The sequence below is a fragment of the Monopterus albus genome, unplaced genomic scaffold (assembly GCF_001952655.1).
Source record: "Monopterus albus unplaced genomic scaffold, M_albus_1.0 scaffold7.1, whole genome shotgun sequence".
In the NCBI taxonomy this organism is placed as follows: Eukaryota; Metazoa; Chordata; class Actinopteri; order Synbranchiformes; family Synbranchidae; genus Monopterus; species Monopterus albus.
In genome coordinates this window covers 411,311-431,676 of record NW_018127887.1, presented here as the reverse complement: position 1 = coordinate 431,676, position 20,366 = coordinate 411,311, and the positions used below count along the sequence as shown (strand labels likewise).

Sequence of the window (20,366 nt, the reverse complement as noted above, 5' to 3'; positions counted from 1 at the left end):
CCTAAGGCCTGCACTTAACCCTTAAATGCCATTTGCTACAATAAATCATTTCTTCTACTCTTTTGTAGACTTTACGTGTGGAATTAGATTTACAGAAAGATCCAAGTTCACATTAGATTGAGGTTTAGATGATCAATAATGATACTGTATGTGCAACATACTACAGTTGAGATTTATGCTTGCTATCATATTTTTGCACTTGTATATTTTATTAGGTTTCAGTGATGCAGACTAAACTCTTCAGGTCATAGTTTTGATGTTTAGTCTCTAAGCTTAATTTGTGATCAAAGAAAAGGCTGATCCAATAGTGCTTAGAATATCATGCGAAGACAATTTACATCTAAAAACAAAACCTGGACTTATTTACTCCACATACAAGCCTATGGTTTACATTATATAGCCACTAAATTCATAAGAGTACCACATATTAAGTTTTTAAAGGAAAAAGTTGGACAAATATAGTGATAATGTTATGAATTATATCTCGCAATTGTAAGAAACTTAAATTATTACTCATATTTCAAGGATTGTACTACCTCTAGAGGTCAGTAACATACAAGAGGAAGAATTACAAACCTTAAATGAGTAAATGTACTGAATTATTAAGATTCTATTTAAGTGATTACAATGTAAATGATATAAAACAGGATATCCTAATATATAATAGTAGTATGTACATGAAAACAATTGAACATTTTATTAGCCTAATAAAAATAAAAGATAAATCAAATGTTTGGCTTCTAGGAGCAGTTTTTACAAGACTACTACACAGTGGATTGTCATGTAAAGATTTGGTTAATTACATTTCTTTGGGGTGTAAGTTACCCTAAAGTTCAGTTTATGGTTTGAGTGTGGTGCACACTAGAGTCACCTGTGTACTCAGTGTACTGTAAGACATTTAGGATAACAATCAACCAAATGGCAAATTTTACAGAGGGAAAAACAATAATCACCATGGTAGAAAAATGTCTGCCATCACACAAATACAACAAGAAATCCATACCAGGTTGCCAAGGAATACTGGCTTCTCCACCACTTACATAATGTCATTCAGAGTTTTGTTTTTAACATACACAGTACATAAACAGACAGGTCAACGATTTTAAAGGAGCTAAACTCTAAAAATATTCTACCAACTACAGCTACTTAAAACACAACTAGTGACTGAAAAACCTTAAAGAAAAATGTACAGCTTCACTTTTATCCAGTTCACCCATTATATTGTAATGATTAACACATATTTCAAACTAAATAAAATGCAAAGTAATAGACCTACTAGTGTGACTCTGGGCTTTATGTGATCACAAACATCCACGTGACTGAACAGACCAAGAGAACAAAACCCAGCATCACTATTACACTGAGCTTTCCATGAATGACTTTGTATCTGTAGCCACAATATTTATTTAGTAAAAAATATGCTAGATAACCACATCCACTAAGTATGGAGCAAACAACAGAAAGCAGTCATCCTCTGTGTCCTTTTTTAATGGCACTTTTCAGTCTCCTGTCTTCACTTTTTGCTGCGATAGTGTGCTGCCACCACCAGATAGCTGTCAGGGGTGAGGTCTTTGATGTTTGGGGACTTGCTGCTGATAGGGGATATCTTGCCCTCCACTCGGGAGATTTGGAGCATACGACAGGGGTCATGTTTCAGAAGATAGCTTTCAAAGGTCTCCCAGCCTCCACCAACACGAACCATCACGTGCTTGTTGTGCAGCATCTGCAAAAACAAATAGGATTATGGCGTCTATTTTAGTTCGGTGTGTCAAAGAAGAGCTTTAAATGATTACTGCTGAGCCCTTCTCTCTATAGGAGGAATGTCATCTCCCTGATTGAGACTTTGGTTTGAAGATTAATGAACAGTCAAGCAAGGCTTTGATGTTAGAGCTTTGTTTGATCACAAACCAAAGTGCTGAACATGTTGATGGATGTGGAGGCCTGAGATCCCTGGAGGGAAGCTTTGTCCCTCTCCTACCAGCCTAAGGTCTTAGTGAGCAGACTGCTGACAGAAACAGGACTGGTGGAGCCATGTCACGTTTTGAGTCCTGCAATTATGTAATAAACAAGACCAAGACTCTCCAGCCCTGCTTGCAATTCTATAAGACTGTATTCAGGCACAGCAACACTTTTGAGTTGAATGCTAATATTAGCATGCTAATATGCTCACAATGCCAATGTAAGTAAGTGTAATGTTTGACCATGTTCACTATCTTTAGTGTAGCATGTTAGCATGCTATCATTTTCCTAAATAACACAAATCATAAATGCATCTGAGAATGCTGGAAACATTATTAGTTTTGCAGGTATTTGATCACAAACCAAAGTGCTGAACATATTAAATATTTGACCTGATGATGGTACAAAAGAACTGTTTGGAATGACCAACAAATCATCCCAAGAGGGACCATGAAAGTTTGTATCAAAATTTATGGTAATCCATCCAATATTTGATAAGCTATTTTCTTCCAAATGGTATATCAGGTGATCACTAAAGTCAGCAGGATTAATCTTCTGGGGAATATGAATGCATGGCCAAATGTATCTGCAATCCATCCATCATCATAGTTGTCACTTTGCAAGGCTGCACAAGTCATTAAAAATACTAGTTACTAATAAATTCTGCTTTTCGCTACAGAAAACAATGGATCTTACTCAACCATTTGGAACAATAGTATTTGAAGCTACATGTGTCACGTGACCTGCTGCTATTTTTGACCCCTCAATGTCACAACTCTTAACAGCTCTGCTTTAAAGTAACCCAATCAGTGGCTGAGCTGTTCAGATATTTCAAATTGGAACAAAGTGGTGGACAAACCGACAATGTCATTCCCAGATCATTGTTGCTAGTGTGGCTGAAAATACTCGGCTATTAACCGTATCATCACAAAAATGGACCAAACTTTCTGTGCTCTGCTGTATTGACTTGTATGCAGTAATTTTATTTATTCAACACTCGCTTCAAAATGATGCCACTTGCCAAATCGGGCACATTCTCAAGGTCGGCTACCATGACAACATCGTTATAATAAAAAGAAGAAGAAATAAAAGGCTCTGTTGTACTGGATTCTCAAACACTTGCATTCCCCAGAGACTGTGCACATAAAACATGTCCACCTCACTACAGATGCCTTATCACCACCCCCACCTCATTAACACATCATTACACCTCTACTAAAACATGCCCATTTACCGAATGCTCTTCTCAGAAAACGAGTAAATAAACAGGCGTTTATAGAGGCTATTAGGATGCTATATTTGACAAACAGTAGAAGAATGATTAAGATAAATACCAAGCTAAATTGTCTGCTAAAAAGGGTAGAGTACCTTATGAGACTGTTACCTCAGTCTTGCCAGATATGAGCTTTTTTGCCCTCCAGCAGCATAACATGCAACATTTATAAGACTCTTTAAAAAAATCAGTCTATAGAGCAGTGGTGGGGCAGTGCTTCCAATCACCAGCGCTAGGCCTTCAGGCTTTGTGACTGCAGATTTAATGGACCTGTGTGATGCATTGGGGTTTCAATCACACTGCTTTGGGACGAGACCCTTACCGGAGCGAAGTCCCTGCTCAGCAGCCCAGAGAAGGGCAGAGGCCTGGGGCTGAGCCGGGACAGCACTTTTCACAAACTCTGTCATGTTACTCTGCCCCTTGTTGAAACTAAAATCACCTCATTTATTACAGGAGCTGAGAAGGTCAGCCTCTCGGGTGCAGCAGATTATTGTGAAGTTGACTCATACAGTATGTGCTGTATGCCACTGTTGTCCTTTCTCAGATGCCTACAGACAGTGACTGGCCTTACTGTATTCATGACTTTTCAGTGGAACACTGAGCTTTTAATTGTTTGTCCTTGGTTGCTCAGCAACACACTAAAGACTGAAGCATTCAGTTATCAAAAATGGCATAAATGATGATAATTATTGATTTATGCAATATCTCATTTTATTCTAACAGGAAATACTCTTGTCTTACAAATGACTCTTTTTGTCTTTACTAATATTTCAAAACAAATTTGTTCATCCAAACCTTACAATGATTGAAATTTGGTTGGGATCTTAAATCAGGAGTTGCAATATAATATGCTGACAGCAGAGGGCATCCAAGAGTAAACCTCTCTTTTGCAAGCCTGCACATCCCAAACAACAGTATGAATCACATTCTTGGAGGTGTGAATCCTGGTTGTGGGTTGCCAGGTAACTAGATCCCAAGGGGACCAAGCTTCTTCTCTAATCTCTGTTAGCATCCATTTATCTCTCTCCAATAACCTGTGTTCCTCCACTCAGAGAAAGTTGAGTAACATTTCCTGTGTTGATTGTTTCAATTTTATTATATGATAATTAATGCAACAACCAGTTTTGGGTGATACAACTCAGTAGAATATTACATAATAATACATCTCAAATGTAGTATCAACATTTTGCCATATGCCATATGCTGTATTGCTGTTACCAGTTAATTAGCAGAACATATTTTGATGAATAAAGTAATGCATAGTTGTTCTATAAGCTATTGTATGAAGTACAATTATAGAAGAAGTATTGAGATTCTTTTAAGTAAATGTAGCTACAGCCTAAATGTAAAAGTACTATATCGTGAAAAAAAGTCCCACAGTCAAAAATATTCAGTATGTCTAAACAAGTAATGTAATAAACTTACCCGGATAAAGAGCACCTTCTCCCCTACACGGTATCTACCCTGTGACTGTCTCTCCACACAGAACTTATTCTGACACCTGCATGGTGGATCATTAGCAATATGTCTCACCTGTAGCACACACAAAGATAGAGATGTGACAGGTTCTGATATCAAGTGCAGACAAACAACAGAGGTGAACTATGCTGACTTACAGCATCATCCAGGAGCTTCCCTGTACTTTTCTTGCTGGAAGTGACTTTGGTAGGAGTTGGGGATGGGGAAGAGGGAGATGGAGGGAGATACTGAGCTGGGGATACAGGTGAAGAAGGAGGTAGAGGTGCTTTCTCTTCTTGTTCAATCTCTTTCTCGAGCTTTATAAGGCCAGGAGGCTCCACATTGTACCTAGAGCAAGGAATCAAGGAGTAATGTCATTCTGTAAGTGCAGAATTAAGAAAAGATCCACAAACTGATCCAGGTCTATGGGAAAACAGTCACAGATAAACATAGAGGAAATATGAAAAAGCAAAATCATACCGCGATGCTATGCGTCCCAACTCTAAAAGACAGATGCACACTTCTCGTGGCTGCTTGTGAAGAACTACAGGAAGAGATCATGTTTTAGCACTGGGTAATTAGGGTGTATAGATATTGTCTGGTATCTGTAAAAAGGCAATGAATGAGACTGAGCGATGGAAAAGACAATGGTAAGATGCAGAGCAAATAAGCTCATGAACCTGAACATAAAACATGCATCCTCTCCTCTGAAATCCCATGTGTCCCAGATCAAATGAACATGACTCATGTTTAAACTTGGAATGTAGCATAAGGCTTGAGGTGTTTATTTTAACCTCAGTGAATATATGATCACAATATGAGGGTGGATACAAGATGCAATACACGTGACACAACACGCCATGCTTATTAACATGAAGAGCCACTGCATAATAGCAAACCTGGTGTTGTTAATCTACTGCTGAACTGATAAATCCATCCAGAAAAGAAAGGAAGGAAGAAAGAAAGAAAGGGAAGGACAGAAAGAAGAAAACATTTGTCAGCTTTTTTCTAACATTTTTACATCTTACATAACAATTACATGTCCACTGCATTTGAATTCGACTGCAGTGTGGTTATCTTTGTGTGTGTGTGTGTGTGTGTGTGTGTGTGTGTGCATGATTTGGCTTGCACAGTTTAAAGTGCTCAGCTGTGGTCAGTAAGGCATTCATCAGAAATCGCAATTATGTATAAATATTTTTGGTATTTCTGTTAAAGGCAGGGTCACATAGTGTGCATCTGATATTTCAGTCCAGGCATATTTCGACTGCAAACATATTTTAGTAACATGCAGTACATCCTTGCAATAGATTACAGAGACACAGATAACACACTGTGCCTGTTCATAAAGAAGACAGCTAAATATCTTGTCTCCAGGCTGAGGAAGACACTTACATAGCATTGGCCTACTTTCCCACTAAGTCATACCCTTCTGACTGTGCTCCTGTTGTTTGACTCCAGACATTTTGTGCATAAGCACAGTACTGTGAGCCACGTGCTTTTTGCTAGGTAGAGCTGTTCCTAGCAGATTCCTGCCCTTGTGAGCTTTGTGTGGGCAGAAGCAAAACCTTGGAAAAGTAAATCATTTGAGTCACAGATGGGAGATGAGGGAAGCAGCACAACCTGTGTCATACCCTACCTGCACATTCAAGCTATTCACAGGAGATGAGTTCAGTGCCAGCGACAGCCAAAGGCCAACAGCGTTTTATCACTATGAGGAAACTGCAGTCTGTTCATGTATCCTGTTTATTCATTCTGATGACTGTGGAAAAGAAAAGCAGACTCACCTAAACCCTCTGACTCAAATAAACATGTTTCTCCAACTCCAACCTCACGACACCAAGCCAGGAAGTTAGCCGTGTTGTCCCGTGCAAAGAAAGAGCCGGAGGGAGCGCTCTGCCGACACGGTATCCTTCGATAGGGAACACTCTGCTACAGACATAGAGAGGTTAGTAGATGTCTTCATGTACACCATTCAGAAATGAACCTGAGGTCCATCCACTAACTTTCATTGAACATTATCTTTTACTTTGTGTTTGGCAAAGAAAAAATGCACGTTTACCAGGGTGACTTGTCCAGGCCAGCCCTAGAGTTTCCCTCAAAACATTTTTATCTGAGCAGATTTCTTCTGCATCTACTCAGACTCTCGTCTCAGCTCAGGATTGTAGACCATTTCCATACAGATCAATAATGGAGGTGGTGGGTTAGAAAACCAGGGCTACTTTACGAGGCCATCTATGACTTAGGATCAAATGACATGCTTATGGTCTGTTCAGTGAGATTTATGTGCCTGCTGTGGTTTTATACAGGATATGTGCCTCTGCGCTATGAGAAAGGTGCAATGAGCTCATGCTGGAAATATGCAGGCTTTGTGGGTATTTTCTTTTCTTTCCAGGCTCTCCTTGTGACTTCTGGGATCCTTTCTGTTGTTGAATTACTTTACTGGAGAAATAATGTCAACCACATTGCCGGTGTCGTTTGATCTAACAGTCAGTATGACATGTTATTATTTCTGCGGTGACTTGGTAAATTATCTGCACCTTTACTTGTCAAATAATTACACAGAAGGTATAGAGGTTTTGGAAGATATTATGTTTAAATGGACGGGAACTAATAAAAAGCACAGTGTTTTCTTTTGCTCAGAAAGACTTTACACAATGAATAATGCAGACACGCAGCATATGCTCAACACCTCTAGGTTCACAGTTGTGAATGTACACTTAAAGGAACAGCTCAACTTTTGTGTTTGAGAAGGAGAACAGTGGATCACCTGCTTTCTGACAGACAGGAAGCAGCAGGTGAGGCTGGGGAAAACCACATCCAGCACCTGGACTATCAGCACAGGCGCCCAACATAGATGTGCGCTTTCCCCACTACTGTTTTCCCTCTACACCAGCGACTGCACCTCAGACGACCCCTCTGTTAAACTCCTGAAGTTCGCAGATGACACAACGGTCATTGGTCTCATCCAAGACGGTGATGAGTCGCCTACAGATGGGAGGTTGAACAGCTGGGTCTGTGGTACTGTCGCAGCACTCTGGAGCCGAACACGCTCAAAACAGTGGAGATGACAGTGATTTCTCTATTGCTGTAATACCTCTATGTCCTTGATTTCAAGAATTTCCTCACATCTGTGCTGCTACACACACACACTGGGATCAGGAGACCTGCCATCATCAGCACAGTCATCAACAACTCTCACTCAAGAGCCAACAAAAGAGCCCATTGGTTCGTTTCCTCCATCTGAACAGAAACATAACGTAATTAGCTTTGTAACTTTTCTTTAATGAAAAATTTAACTGTAATAAAAACAAAACACTGTATTAAAGTTTTACATTTTGATCTCTCTCTCTTTTTTTATTTCTACAAACCACCAATTAAAAATGAAGGGCAATATTTGTACAGGTGCAGCAGGTAAAAAGAAACAGAAGAATGTCTGTTACTACTGAGCGCACAGTTCTTTTTGAAGTGTATGCAGTTTGTATTTGCTGTGTTTGGTTTGGATACACTCTACAAACACATGCGTTTCATTTGAAGCCAGTAACTCCCTCATTGTATACTGTTTGTCGAAGATTTGGACGTAGTTTCCTCTTCTCCGAGGTGTTTCTATAGGCTCCTCTGGGTGCTGTTTGTACACTAGGCGTTTCCAATGCGATAGTGAACACATGCCCAGTACAGACACGAGCTTCACACGAGGTGCACGTGAGATAGCTACGCTCTGCACACGCTACACCTTTGGCCTGTGCCACTGGGGGTGCGGCATGAGCTGTCGTGTTTATAAATGTGATCAACACAAAATTGGAAACCTCAGAGTGATCACGCTGAAAACCAGTCACTTCCAATCTCCACAGATCGATACTTTTAATCTTATACAATTAACTAAATCTGTCAAGGAATCAACATTTAACTTCTGCTAATTCTTTCAGGGGATGTGGGGCCCCATCAGTTAATGTGTCTTTGCCAGCCTTATTTTTTCTTTTTTGCCTTGCTGAACACTGCAGGCCCCCTTCCCCCATCCCACCCTTTGTGCACTGCTTTCTTAAATTGCAAAGTAGGGATTCATAGTATCGACTGAGCTGACAAAACCTATAAGAACAGCTTTTATTGACTGATTGAGAGGGAAACCTATATTAGAGTGTAGCTGTTTCTTGTCTCAGTGAGAGTTAGTAAAACATCAATACCGTTGCCTTTAAGCCATTTGGTGCCAATAAATTATAGAGAAAAATGTTATTTCATCAGATAAAACAATCATATAAATGTGGAGCTACATTATAAACACACAAACATGTATTACTAAGTCTGGGTTTCACATTTCTAATCATGCAAGAGAGCTGTTGAAACAGTTGAGGCCAAAGTGATTGTTAGTCGGTCTGATCCAATCTTTCAGTACTATTTGCTGATGTTTCCCCTCTCAGAAATAATATCCTGTCAAGTCATTCAAGCTTAAAGTTAGTTTAGGAAACCTTTCAGCCAAGATTTGGCATCCAGATTAGTGTTTTCACTGTAACTGTTATCATGCTAGACTGCTGTAATCCCCAGACTACTGTAATCCTCAGCTTTCTCTGTACCTTGCTGTTGCCAAGGGCAGGCGTGTCTCCATTACTTTGCCTGAACTTCTCCTGTAGTGTCTCAGCCAGCTGGCACAACAGAAAGCCATTGTCTAAGCGATCCATGAAGCTCTCAGCGGTGATTTCCAGACCTGAGCAGGGGACACACAAAGAAAGCAAATAATTCAGGATCATGAAAATGTTCATTTACACAACAAGAACATAAAACATAATCATCAGTCTACTCTCAGATGAAACCGATCCTGATGCGACATTGTTGAATCTCAAACTTCTCGGCTGCTTGGTCTGGGCTTGTGCTCCTGGGTTTAGAGAGCTCAGAATAAGCCAAATGTTCAAATATTACAACATGATTAGGGGGAATTTTCTGGTAGTATATGCCGTGGGACGGAAACCTCACAAAAGGCGGCACAGTAGTGCCTCATTATCCTGCAGAGATTGGTGATCAATGTGGTGTCCAGTTGACTTCCAAAGGACCATTCTTTCTTAGTTACATCATTGTGAAATAGGAGGTGGTGGCAGGGGGATGACTGTGGAAAGAAACTTGAGACTTTTTTTTTAAATCGCCGTTCTGTTTCTTATAGGAGGAGGGGTCTTGGGGTTCAATGTTTAATGAGTTCCAAATGTTGCAACTGGGCCCAGAAAGGAGAGACTGAAATCTTGTGAAGTCCCCCTCTTGTGCTCAAACTCTCCTGTGCTCATCTCTGTTTAAAGAAAATATATTTTTCATAGAGACATTTAAACTTCTATAAATTTCTCAGTTCTTCTGACCTCACATCACAACAACAACATGACTCATCGGTAACGCCAAGCATCCGCCTCTCACTCAGTCAGTGGACTCACGCTTGCACCGCCTCCTTCCACCTGAAACCTTAAACCCTGCTCAGTGTATCGGTATACTCAGCACATAGAACACATCTTAAACTAACAAACCGGTTAAATGCTGTGTATTTACCGATAACTCATGGACCCTTGTACTTGTGATGTCTTTATGTCCTTGATGTCTCACCACAAAAGAGCAGAGGTTTCTAGCTCAGCTGGTTCCAATGCAAACACACACACACTGCCAGAGATAACAGGGAAGACACGGAAATTAAGTTGTTTACACACAGGCAGGAGTCAGTTTTAGGAACTTAATTGGCCTCCATTGGTTTGACAAATGTCTGTTGGACTGTGTAAAGTCCCAGTCATTAGGTGAACAGATTTAAACCATGTTAAAGTCTCTACAGTCTTAAAAACAATCTTAAAATGATGGTGAATCATTGGTTAACAGACAGACCTCTTGGAAATTAGGCAGATAGTTGCTGAATTCTTACATTGTAACCTCTGCTGGAGGAATTTTAAGAATTTATATTTTGCTAACAAGAACACTTTTGTGTTGGTCTGGGTGGTCACTGGTTTCTCTGGTTTCATATTTTGTGTGTGAATATGAAGCAATGTCTAACTCTGAGACCATTTCCTCAAAACCCATGGAAATTAAATATCAGAAAAGTAAATAATCCATACTCAGTCTGGGTTCACCTGAGCCTCAACTTTCTTAAAAGATACCCAAGAGTTGATCTGTGTTCAACTGAAGTCATTAAATTCAAATCATCTCCAGGGAATGCTTCATGCATTTGTTGTGTGAAGAAGTACGCTGCACAGGGTGATCTATTATGCAATAGTAAATGTGCACAAAGCTTCTGCTGATGGTCCCTTCGCTGCTCATTCTCATACCAATGGCTGTGCATTATTCAAGAACCGTTAACGATTCTCATTATTCAATTACGGTGAATCTATGGGAGACTATGTGAACTGCAAGAAAACACATTCCGATAACTTTAAAACAGCTTGTAATGAGGTTCCGAGTGACTCTAGTCCTCATATGTCAGCAAAGGTTGCAAAGTTAATGTGAAAAATAAGAAAAGCCATGCAATTCTGAGGGCAGCATTTAATTAAATAAATAACTGTCATAGACGGCACCTTACATTTGGTAGCAGTTTTGTTGCCATAAGGCTTTATAATGCAAAATAATACTACTTGATATGTCTGTTTATGTGTATTCAAATAACTCTTTATGATTATAACAACAGATTAAAATATACATTTCAACAAGCTGTATAAACCCACTTTGGCTGGGTAAATTAACTACACATTACTAACTGGACCACGCTTAGAAAACATGACTACATAAACTACATCATAACTTTTATGTTGGCCTGAGTGTTGCCTACCAAGAATATTAGTTAGCCACAGGGCCAGGTCCTCCTTCATGGGCAGCAGGCTGGCTTCATGTCGACTGGCCAGCCACTGGTGATACTGCTGCATGTCTGCGAGCCCGGGGCCACTGGGCTGTTTGGGGCTCAGGAAGCTGCACATGGTTCCCTGTGGACAGCCTGAAGGAGAAGAGGATAAAGAGAAAACCCATAAAGTCTGCTCAGACTATATGTAGAAACTCCAATTTATGTATGTAAATCTATATCAATACACTTTAACAGTGTACAGATGAGGTCACTGAGGGGTTCATTCAACTCCGTGAATTTTTTTGAGGCCAGATTTTGTTGTTATGTTGGTTTAAATTACACTGCTTCATTGTGTGTGAGTATTGGTCTATATGTGCCTGTATAAATACATGTTCAGTGTGTGTGTAGTTGTGTGTATGTAGCTACTTTAGGACCTGATGGAGATGCATATGTACTGCATTGTAAAAGTATAATACATACATATCAGTGTTTTTCAATCACAGCTGTGACTCAGGGTCATTATTCCCAAAAGAATTAGTGGAGGATGAATACAAATACAAGTGAATAAAAAGATGAGAGATCTGAGTGTTCCTGCCACCCTGGCCAAGACCTGGTGTGGTTTACAGTCCACCTGATGACATGAGACTCTCTCATGGACTCTGACGGCACAGTTCCTGTCTGCCTCTTTGTTGTATAAGAGACACTTTTATACCAGCCAGCATCACACAGTAGAACTTTTATTCAGCAAACACCAGACACAAACAAAGAGTTCTTTCAGATTACTTTGCCTTCTTTGATGCACTCTATCATACAGTCAGTGCCTTACATCAAGGCCTGATGGAGACAATTCAACTGACATAACTATTAGAAGCAATATTTTAACAGCTGCTTACTGCAGAAGTCAATTAAATTAGACATTTCTTGTTGTCTTTTCCAAAATCATGTTATAGTATGCCAAGCATTCACTGCATGAGTGTTAATGTGAAAATCATCAGCCTGGTGTGACTCTGTCTATTGCTGAGAAGAGTGCGTAACTGACAAAACAACTGGGCACCAGATGTAAGACCTGAGCAGAGCAATGACACACATCAACAGCTCTGCGGTTAATGTTCACAACATAAAAGTACAGGTGCCGCAATTACTGCCCCCGAAGTACACACTGATATGGAAAGACTGTGCTGCAGACAGAGAGGTGACAACCCCAAAATGCAAGGATGGTGGCATCACAAGGATACTGAAAACATTTTCTATTCAAGGTTTACATTACTCCAAAGGATGCTGTAGCCATGTAATCAAGTAACTTTATAAATGAAAGAGGAAATGAAATGCAGATTTTACATCAAGCAGGAACATTTTACACATATTTACAATGGTAGGCAAATAGCAACGGGATTTTTGACGGAAATTACAGTACAAGGAGAGCAATTCATGCCATGAACAACTAGTTAATCATGTGTGATGGTTGAAAATTTTGTGAGTTTAGTGAGTGTGTGAGGAATCTGACCTTTAAAGCTGTGTAACATTTCAAGGTTCCTCTGGAGTTGGCTGTAACCAAATCACGCTAAGGTGAAACACTGGACATCGGGACCTTGATGTCAAACCAAGGTCATCATGTCTTTCTAAAAACAAGCACTCCTCATTCCGTGCACACACTAAACTCTGGAGCTCAGCACTGACACACAGGTGCTACATTCCCATGTCCACTGTGGTGCAGGCTGACAGACAGAACAAAGGCACTGAGACAACTTCTCATGTGACAAATCAGTCAATGGGCAATGTAGCAAAACAGGTCTACTTTCTAGCACAAGATGATGTTATCCTTCATATCTTGGATTCATTGTTTATTATAACACTTATCATCACTGTCCAATGAAATGGGTTGAGAAATTTGTCCTAATTCTTAAGTGAAATAAATATGTTCTGCTGCACTTTGTCATTATAAGTCTCGATCTATTTCAAATGTAAAGCCGTATCCTTGTCACTATGATTATGAACACACATCCTTCTGGGCTTCCCTGACATTTTCCCAGGAAAGACTCCTAAAGATACAGCAAGCTACTGTGAAACACTTGATTCTTCTCACCACACTGTAGCCTGACCTAAACTTCAGGCCAAAAAAAGAAAACCATGGCCAACATACCCCTCTGCTCTGCGTGTGCCATCTGCTGAACTTACTGTTATTTTCAGATTCAGGTTCAGACTCTGGCTGTATACAGACTGTAGAAAATATTAAAATATCCAAATATACATTCTCAGTCTGAGAGGCCTTATGGCTTCTGTAAAGCTGTCATAACATGCCACAGTTGGCTGCAGATTGCTCCACCACAGGCATATGGACAGGGATTTCAACTGCTGAATTACATTAAAAAACACAAGAGCGGCTCTGTCCTCCTAACCCCCGCTGCCCTTCATGCTCCTCTACAACAGTAAACTGACCTGGAGGCTGATTTGTCTATTAACACAAGGAAGCTCAGCATGTTTCCACTACAGATAAGCACTGCTGTGACTGAGTGTTGTATTCAGACATGACTGTATCAGTACAAGTGGTCAGTAAAGTACAAAGACTCCCAACAAAAAACATCAACAAAAGCAGCATAATCTCCTGTATGATCTCAGACAAAGAGATACAAAACAGACAATAACCATAAAGCACAACGCTTCTAATATAACCAATAGCATTGTTCTGATTTCACCAGACAAGGAGTGTGTCATAAATCCTCAGATGTGGTCAGGCATTGATTTATTCCAGTGGCCCAATTTTAAAATCTCATAGGTTGACTCATGCCTTTAGATATAAACTCATGTGCTGTAAACATTTTAATAATCAAAAAATAACATTTTAGCCAGACAGTATGCTGAGAATACAGATAAAGATACAGTTTTATTCATGTTGTATATACATATTTTGTTGTTATGTCTGAATTTAAGGCAATAAATTGGTTTGGGCTGTGTTGCAAAACACTCTAACATATTTCTTTTGCAGCTGCAATACGATTTAAAAGCTGTCTCCTACTTTACAACTGTGGCATATAAAAATAGCCACTACAGATATTTCACCACTCTGGAAATAGAATCAAGGGATGAAGCTGATGAGTTATGACTGAAAAACTTCTTAACACCCACTAATTAAAACCAATTAAATATCACAGAGACTCAGAATCTGTGTAATAAATGACCAGCTGAGTTAATTTTGAAAGAAATAAAATAACAATTAGCATCTGTCTGTTGACCATGAAGAAGTAAGCCCCAACTTTTGAACTACATTACTCTGCGTGACCCTCTGGTGAGATGAGCAAGGGGCTATGAAGTACAAGTTATACCCCCCAACCGAAAATATGCATAAAGACATTCAAAGGTCTGACATCCACAATGCAAAAGATGCGAAAATATCTTGCACAGGTCCAAAAAAACCCCTTAACTGTGCTCACCCTTTGGGTTCAGCTCGCTGGTGCGCACCTTCCTCTCGCTCGCTCTCTGGTTTGCTGGATCCCAGTTTTCATGCTTTTCACAGCGGTGCGCCGACCCACAGGTTAGCCTTCAAACCAGTGAACCAATGTGGACCGGGGAAATCTTTCTCACTAGGCTTTTGCACAAGGATATGACTACACACGCGCGCGCGGACGCACGCAGCACGCTGCTGCTGCTGATGGGAGGGAAGTGTGATTCTGCTGCCAGTGCCTCCCTCCTCTCTAGGTTACTCTTTGTGTTGCTTCAGTAGGACATTTCTGGACTGAATTCAGCAGGTCAGCCCGAGAAATTCAATCCTTCCATACAGTTTGGTTTAATGGATTTTTATCCCTCTGTGCCCATGAAATGTGATCCAACTGACAGACCTCACTAGCCAGTCAGGCTACAATTATATTTGCTAAGGACTAAATTCGAATGTCACAATTTTGTAGTTGTAAATAGTCTTGAATGGTAAGTAATTCGTGATAATCATCATGGCAAATACAGAAATTATGAATTGTTAATAGAATGGATGTTTGTTCTCCAGTCTCACAAGTTAGTTGTTTTACTCTGTTAGCCTACTGTATATATAACGCATTGCATAACTGTGTTAATAAACATACATCCAAACGTGTGAGTAGGTTTTGCTTCAAACCTGTTCTGCCATCTGTAGTAGTAGATTATTCGGTGGCTTTTATTTTGAAGGACTGTTTGTTATTGCTCAAGAACGCATGCGCAGTGATAAAAGCGACGCAAACAGGTTGAGAAATGCAGACAGTGGAGTGATCGTAACAACACTAACGTTAACTATATTAATTTTCACTAAATATTCCATTATAAGTGCGTCATTTTCACGCTTGTTTGTAACGCTAGTTGTTACTTAAAAGCATGTTTGTTAAAAAGGATTTTGTTTTGAAGCGTGCCACCGGAAATCGAAACGTTAGCTAAAGTTGTCTGGATCTAGCTAACTCGCCATCTCAATAACGCTACATGTAAGGCAGCAGAGGGCCTTTTGTGTCAGTGCTTAGGTTGTGACTCTCCTCCAGAGCGGGTATCCATCAGCGAAAGCCAGAGGTTGAACAATGAACACAGAGAGCGCCACATGGAGGCGATGCTGAAAAACGTGACGAGCACGGTGGAGCTGCTGGCCGTGGCGGCACAGAGCGGTGCGGTGGAGCAATGGGATAAACAAACTCTGTCCAGAGCGTTTGACTGGGCCCGGTACTGCGAACATGTTTTCTCTAAGTTTCACAATGTCCCCACTGTAAGGAGGATTATGGAGACGCAGCTGCAGCTCACAAATCAGGGTTTGCAAGCTGCCCTCCCCGGATATACAGAAATCTCCTTCTCGGACCTCTCACGGTGCCAGCACCTGTTGCTCGTTGGGCTGCTGAACAATCCTGAGCTGCCCAGCAAGATCATGGAGATACTCTTTGACATCACGAGTAACGGAAACAGTAAGAACTGTGAGTATCCGGATGTTACCGGCCTCTGCAGCCGCATCATTCAGTACAAATCTGCACGTCAAGTTTTGAGTCCTCTCGCAGACCTGTCAGCGGTTGGTGCTGATGCTGCGGTGCAGGGGGTGATGCTGATGGAGAGACTGGGTGCTCTGCTGAGCCAAGGCAGTGAGGTCTGCCAGATAGAGCACTTTTTAGACTCTGTACTACTAGGTTGTGAAGAAGCAGCCCAACATTTCTGTCTGGTCATTGCTGCAGCTCTGCTGACGCCGAAAAATTCAACTGCTTCACATGATTTTCTTCTAGACTGGCTACAGAAAAAAGACAGCATGCTGCAGCACATGTACTCTGCACTGCCTACTCGACTTCTTAAGGACGTGGCCAAAGAACACCTGAAGTTCAGAGATGCATACTGTGATGTACTGAAAAAATGGGCCTCCGAGATGGAGTACAGCATAAACGACAGGGTATGGGTTCAACCCAGCTCTACCACCACAGTGTCCTTCCAGAAACTGACTGAGCACTTTCTATCCTTGTTTGAGGCCTGTCCATCTCTGAAGGAGGATGTAGAGAAGGAGCTAAGTGCTTTGAAGACGTCTGATGGAGACTTTGATGTCAGAGGTCTGAGTGTGTGGGGAGACCTCCTGACAGCATTAAAAAAGTGACTGTCAGGCTAGGGCTTTCGGTAGAGATGGTAAAGATACTGACAAAAGGCACGTCTGTCTGTATACTGATGCAATATATGACTATAGAGCTTGGTATTTTTGATTCCAAAAAAAAGCACCAGTTATTGAAAGCTGCCGGTGACTGAATGTTAGCATCAAGAGCTTGCACAGATTCTTGTTCTTTATTTCTAATTAAACAGATTTTAGTCTATATTTTATTTAGACAAATGTCTTTCATGGATGCTTACTTTATAATTTAAGAACATTGGTTTCTTTTGGTAAATTAAAAATGGTTTCTTAGATAAATATATTTATATTTCAACAGAGGAATGTATCAAAAGTGTTGGGATCAAAACCTGGATCATATCATAAAGTTTCCAGATGGTAACCCTGTGTTTGAATCCTTAGATTTTTCATGCAAAATACACGTTAGAAGCACACAACTCTGCAGCGTTGTCTCGTGTTTTCACAGACAACTTCTGTTTCATTTAAATTCTTGACTCTTTCTGCTACTTTTTTAAACTTATTAACTAGACTACCACAGAAACAGCATATTGGATCAATATATCTAAGGAACAATAATAAAAATGTTAAAATTCTCACTTCTGTGGATCTGAAACACTGAAAATATGCAGCCAAGCCAGATTCCTGGTGGCTGGCACAGTAAAATTAATTTTTCAAATCTAGGCATAAATAGCTGCTGTATGCCTACAGCCTGACACGTGAAGAATAATTTTATTAAAACAAGTCATTCATAATTCATTAATTAAGATTTGACCTGCAGCCTGTGTACGAATAAATTCACAGTATTTAGCGTACATGGCAATTCGTCAACTCGCCATTAAGTTCTCTAGTAAAGTGGGAGGCGACGTTTTTCCACTAAATGAAACCTCCTCAGTAAAGTCCTTCCATTCACCTCTGACGTTTCTTGACAAGTCTTTTACAGATGCCAGCTGGATCAAGTGAGGGTTGGTTTGTGAAACATGCTCCACCGCCGAACAGCAGCAAAGGCCAAGATTAGCGACGTTTTCTGCTGCACCTGCTTCTTCGTTGCAGAAGTCACAGGCTGTGTGGACACCTCTTGGTCTGCCTTGGTCGGTTCTGTCTTTATAAGCCATTTTCTAATATCCATGCTGGCATTTTCCCAGGATAGTTGGCAGCGTCTACGTCCCCACCTTCAAGCTATGACCTGCTGACCTTATGTTGCATTCATGTCACATCGGCGTACCAGTTTTTGAGCTTATGTGGCGTTCACGTTAACATCGTCATTATAATAAAAAAAAGGTCTGTTGTTTAAAGGTAATTAAACTGAAATTTAATAGATACAGTGCTATGGTGAAAGAGCACGTTATTTGAGGTGTGTGTGTGGGGGGGGTGACATAACATTTTAACCATGTGCCTTGTGATATTCAAAATTAATTAATTTTGTCACTGCAATTTGATATTTGTTAAATTGTTCAGTTTACTGGGCTTGAACAAACGACAGCATCACACTGCAATTGCTTGCAGCACATGAACAGACTGAATTTGAATTAGCCAAATTTTCAGGCTGTGAATAGTTTTTTTTTTTTTCAGCGATTCATGTAGCATCATAAATTCCATCTTGCTACCAAATAATTTGATGTGCTGTTTTAAAATCTTTCTATTTTTTTGTTGATTTTCATAGTGTGCCGACCTGTAGACAAAAGAAAGAAGAATATGGCAATAAGGAAGCCAAAGCATTGTGTAATCTAATTTATAACTGTGCACACCTAAAATCATGTTCAGCTTCTCACAGACCATCTGTCAGCATTGCCTCTTCCCCACACAGCTGCCCCTGGTCAGAATCTAAACATTTTGACTGGTTTAATGCCAGCCATGTGACTCGACTGCCAAATCACACATCACCGACCTCACCCGTGTGTCAGAGCACCTCCGCAGCAAGGGATTGGTTAGTCAGATTAAGTGTCTTCAGTCAAACCCTCCACAATAGCTGGTGTGTGACATAACTGGCAGACAGCGGATTAGAGCCCTGGCCATGTGTGGAGGGAAACATCAACACGGCCATGGTTCGTTTAACACACCATGAAAGCAATTCATGTAGAGAAAGACAAGGGTCACTGAGTAAGGGGCAGCTTGTACACAACCAATTTATTTCCAGCCAGTGAAAAACATATGCATCAGGCAGGATGAAAACCAGCATCTCACCTCCTCCTATGTTCTAAATATATGCAGACTCATTTAGTTTGGCTTTTCATCATGTTTATTTGGGTCAGATTTGAGCCACTCAGGTATTCAGTAATGTGAGAAGAAAATTATTCAGTATGGTTTCATTTAAAACAGACACTTTTATTAACAAGGTTTTTCAACCTTTGCATAATCAAGCAGCATGATATCATTGAGCTTTTGGGACTGAACACCGACAGATTCCTTTTTTAGATTTTCAGTTTCTCACTCTTCACAGCCTTACACATAAGTGTCGGAGGGTGAGCAGACATGGTGATGATTCAGATGTGTGACTGAAAAAATTAAAAGAAAAGCAGCACAGCAAAACTTAGTGCTACGTCTATAGAATCTAGGAAACCGTGTTTATAGGCTTTATGGTCAAAGATATTATGGCTGATAAAGTAAATTCCATTGTTGCCAATGCTATTATATCAAACAATCTGTAGTTTCCAGGGAGCTGTGTTATTTAAATATAAACTATTTTCACTTTTGCAGAGGACCCCACTTGTTAAGTATTAAGACCATGCCTCAAATATGAAGCAAAGATATACCAAGCAGTTATTTTGAGTCCTAAAGGTGAGCAATTTGCTCCCCTGCTCTTCACCTGAAAAGCTCAAATCACCTCTAACTGTAGGAAGTTGACGCAGCTCATTTATATATGTAAAACCAACCCATTTAAGTGTGTGACACTTCATAAAATTGGTATCTACATTATAAAACTGTGAAGTCGCTCGAACATAGAATATAGTGGTGTGCACTGTAGTATTTCTGTCCTCTTCTATTTAACACTTCCTGCAAGAAAGAAGCATTTGGTTGTGAAATTACAACTGAGGCATTCTGTATTTTCTCCTCTCACATCTCCTCTCTTGCTTGCATTTACTCTATCCAGTGTAATATTGTTCTGTATCAGCATGAAGCGACAAACTGCAGTGAGACACGCTGTGGGCAACTGCTGTTCTGCGACTTCTAAAGGGCTGTGAAGGATAGCATTCATTAAAACCCAGATCCAGCCCCCATCTGCTGGTGTGAATAGGGAGTCCTCTGGGAGGTGAGGTGGAGGGGGAGAGCGGGGGTTAGAGCCCTCACTTGGCATGTGCCTAAGCTGCTCCAGCCTG

At 40.4% G+C, this 20,366-nt stretch overlaps 2 protein-coding genes across 3 annotated transcripts; one reads left to right on the top strand and one right to left on the bottom strand.

Annotated features, from left to right (window-relative positions):
- Window positions 1-674: 674 nt before the first annotated feature.
- Window positions 675-15,350, bottom strand: gas2a (growth arrest-specific 2a). Of its 2 annotated transcripts, none has more exons than XM_020623059.1 (8): window positions 14,903-15,350; window positions 11,466-11,627; window positions 9,256-9,386; window positions 6,475-6,616; window positions 5,171-5,234; window positions 4,849-5,038; window positions 4,658-4,765; window positions 675-1,723 (listed from the first exon to the last, which is right to left on the bottom strand). In XM_020623059.1, exons 2-8 carry the CDS (start codon window positions 11,608-11,610, stop codon window positions 1,514-1,516), a joined length of 990 nt encoding a protein of 329 aa, XP_020478715.1. In that variant the 5' UTR covers window positions 11,611-11,627; window positions 14,903-15,350; the 3' UTR covers window positions 675-1,513. The 2 variants fall into 2 exon arrangements, with proteins under 2 accessions (XP_020478715.1, XP_020478704.1); XM_020623048.1 differs by having other exon boundaries at window positions 6,475-6,619; window positions 14,903-15,349.
- A 244-nt stretch (window positions 15,351-15,594) lies between these two features.
- fancf (FA complementation group F) lies at window positions 15,595-17,434 on the top strand. Its single transcript, XM_020623034.1, has one exon. It carries the CDS (start codon window positions 16,024-16,026, stop codon window positions 17,044-17,046), a length of 1,023 nt encoding a protein of 340 aa, XP_020478690.1. The 5' UTR covers window positions 15,595-16,023; the 3' UTR covers window positions 17,047-17,434.
- Window positions 17,435-20,366: the final 2,932 nt, after the last annotated feature.

Bases quoted from the DNA above. Each gene is read 5' to 3' on its own strand.
- gas2a (XM_020623048.1), bottom strand. From the start codon at position 11,610: ATGTGCAGCTTCCTGAGCCCCAAACAGCCCAGTGGCCCCGGGCTCGCA. The intron at 5,235-6,474 runs GTGAGTCTGCTT...CTCTTCCTGTAG, and splicing joins ATTTGAGTCAGAGGGTTTAG to TTCTTCACAAGCAGCCACGA. The intron at 5,039-5,170 runs GTATGATTTTGC...TCCTTGCTCTAG, and splicing joins TTGGGACGCATAGCATCGCG to GTACAATGTGGAGCCTCCTG.
- fancf (XM_020623034.1), top strand. From the start codon at position 16,024: ATGGAGGCGATGCTGAAAAACGTGACGAGCACGGTGGAGCTGCTGGCC.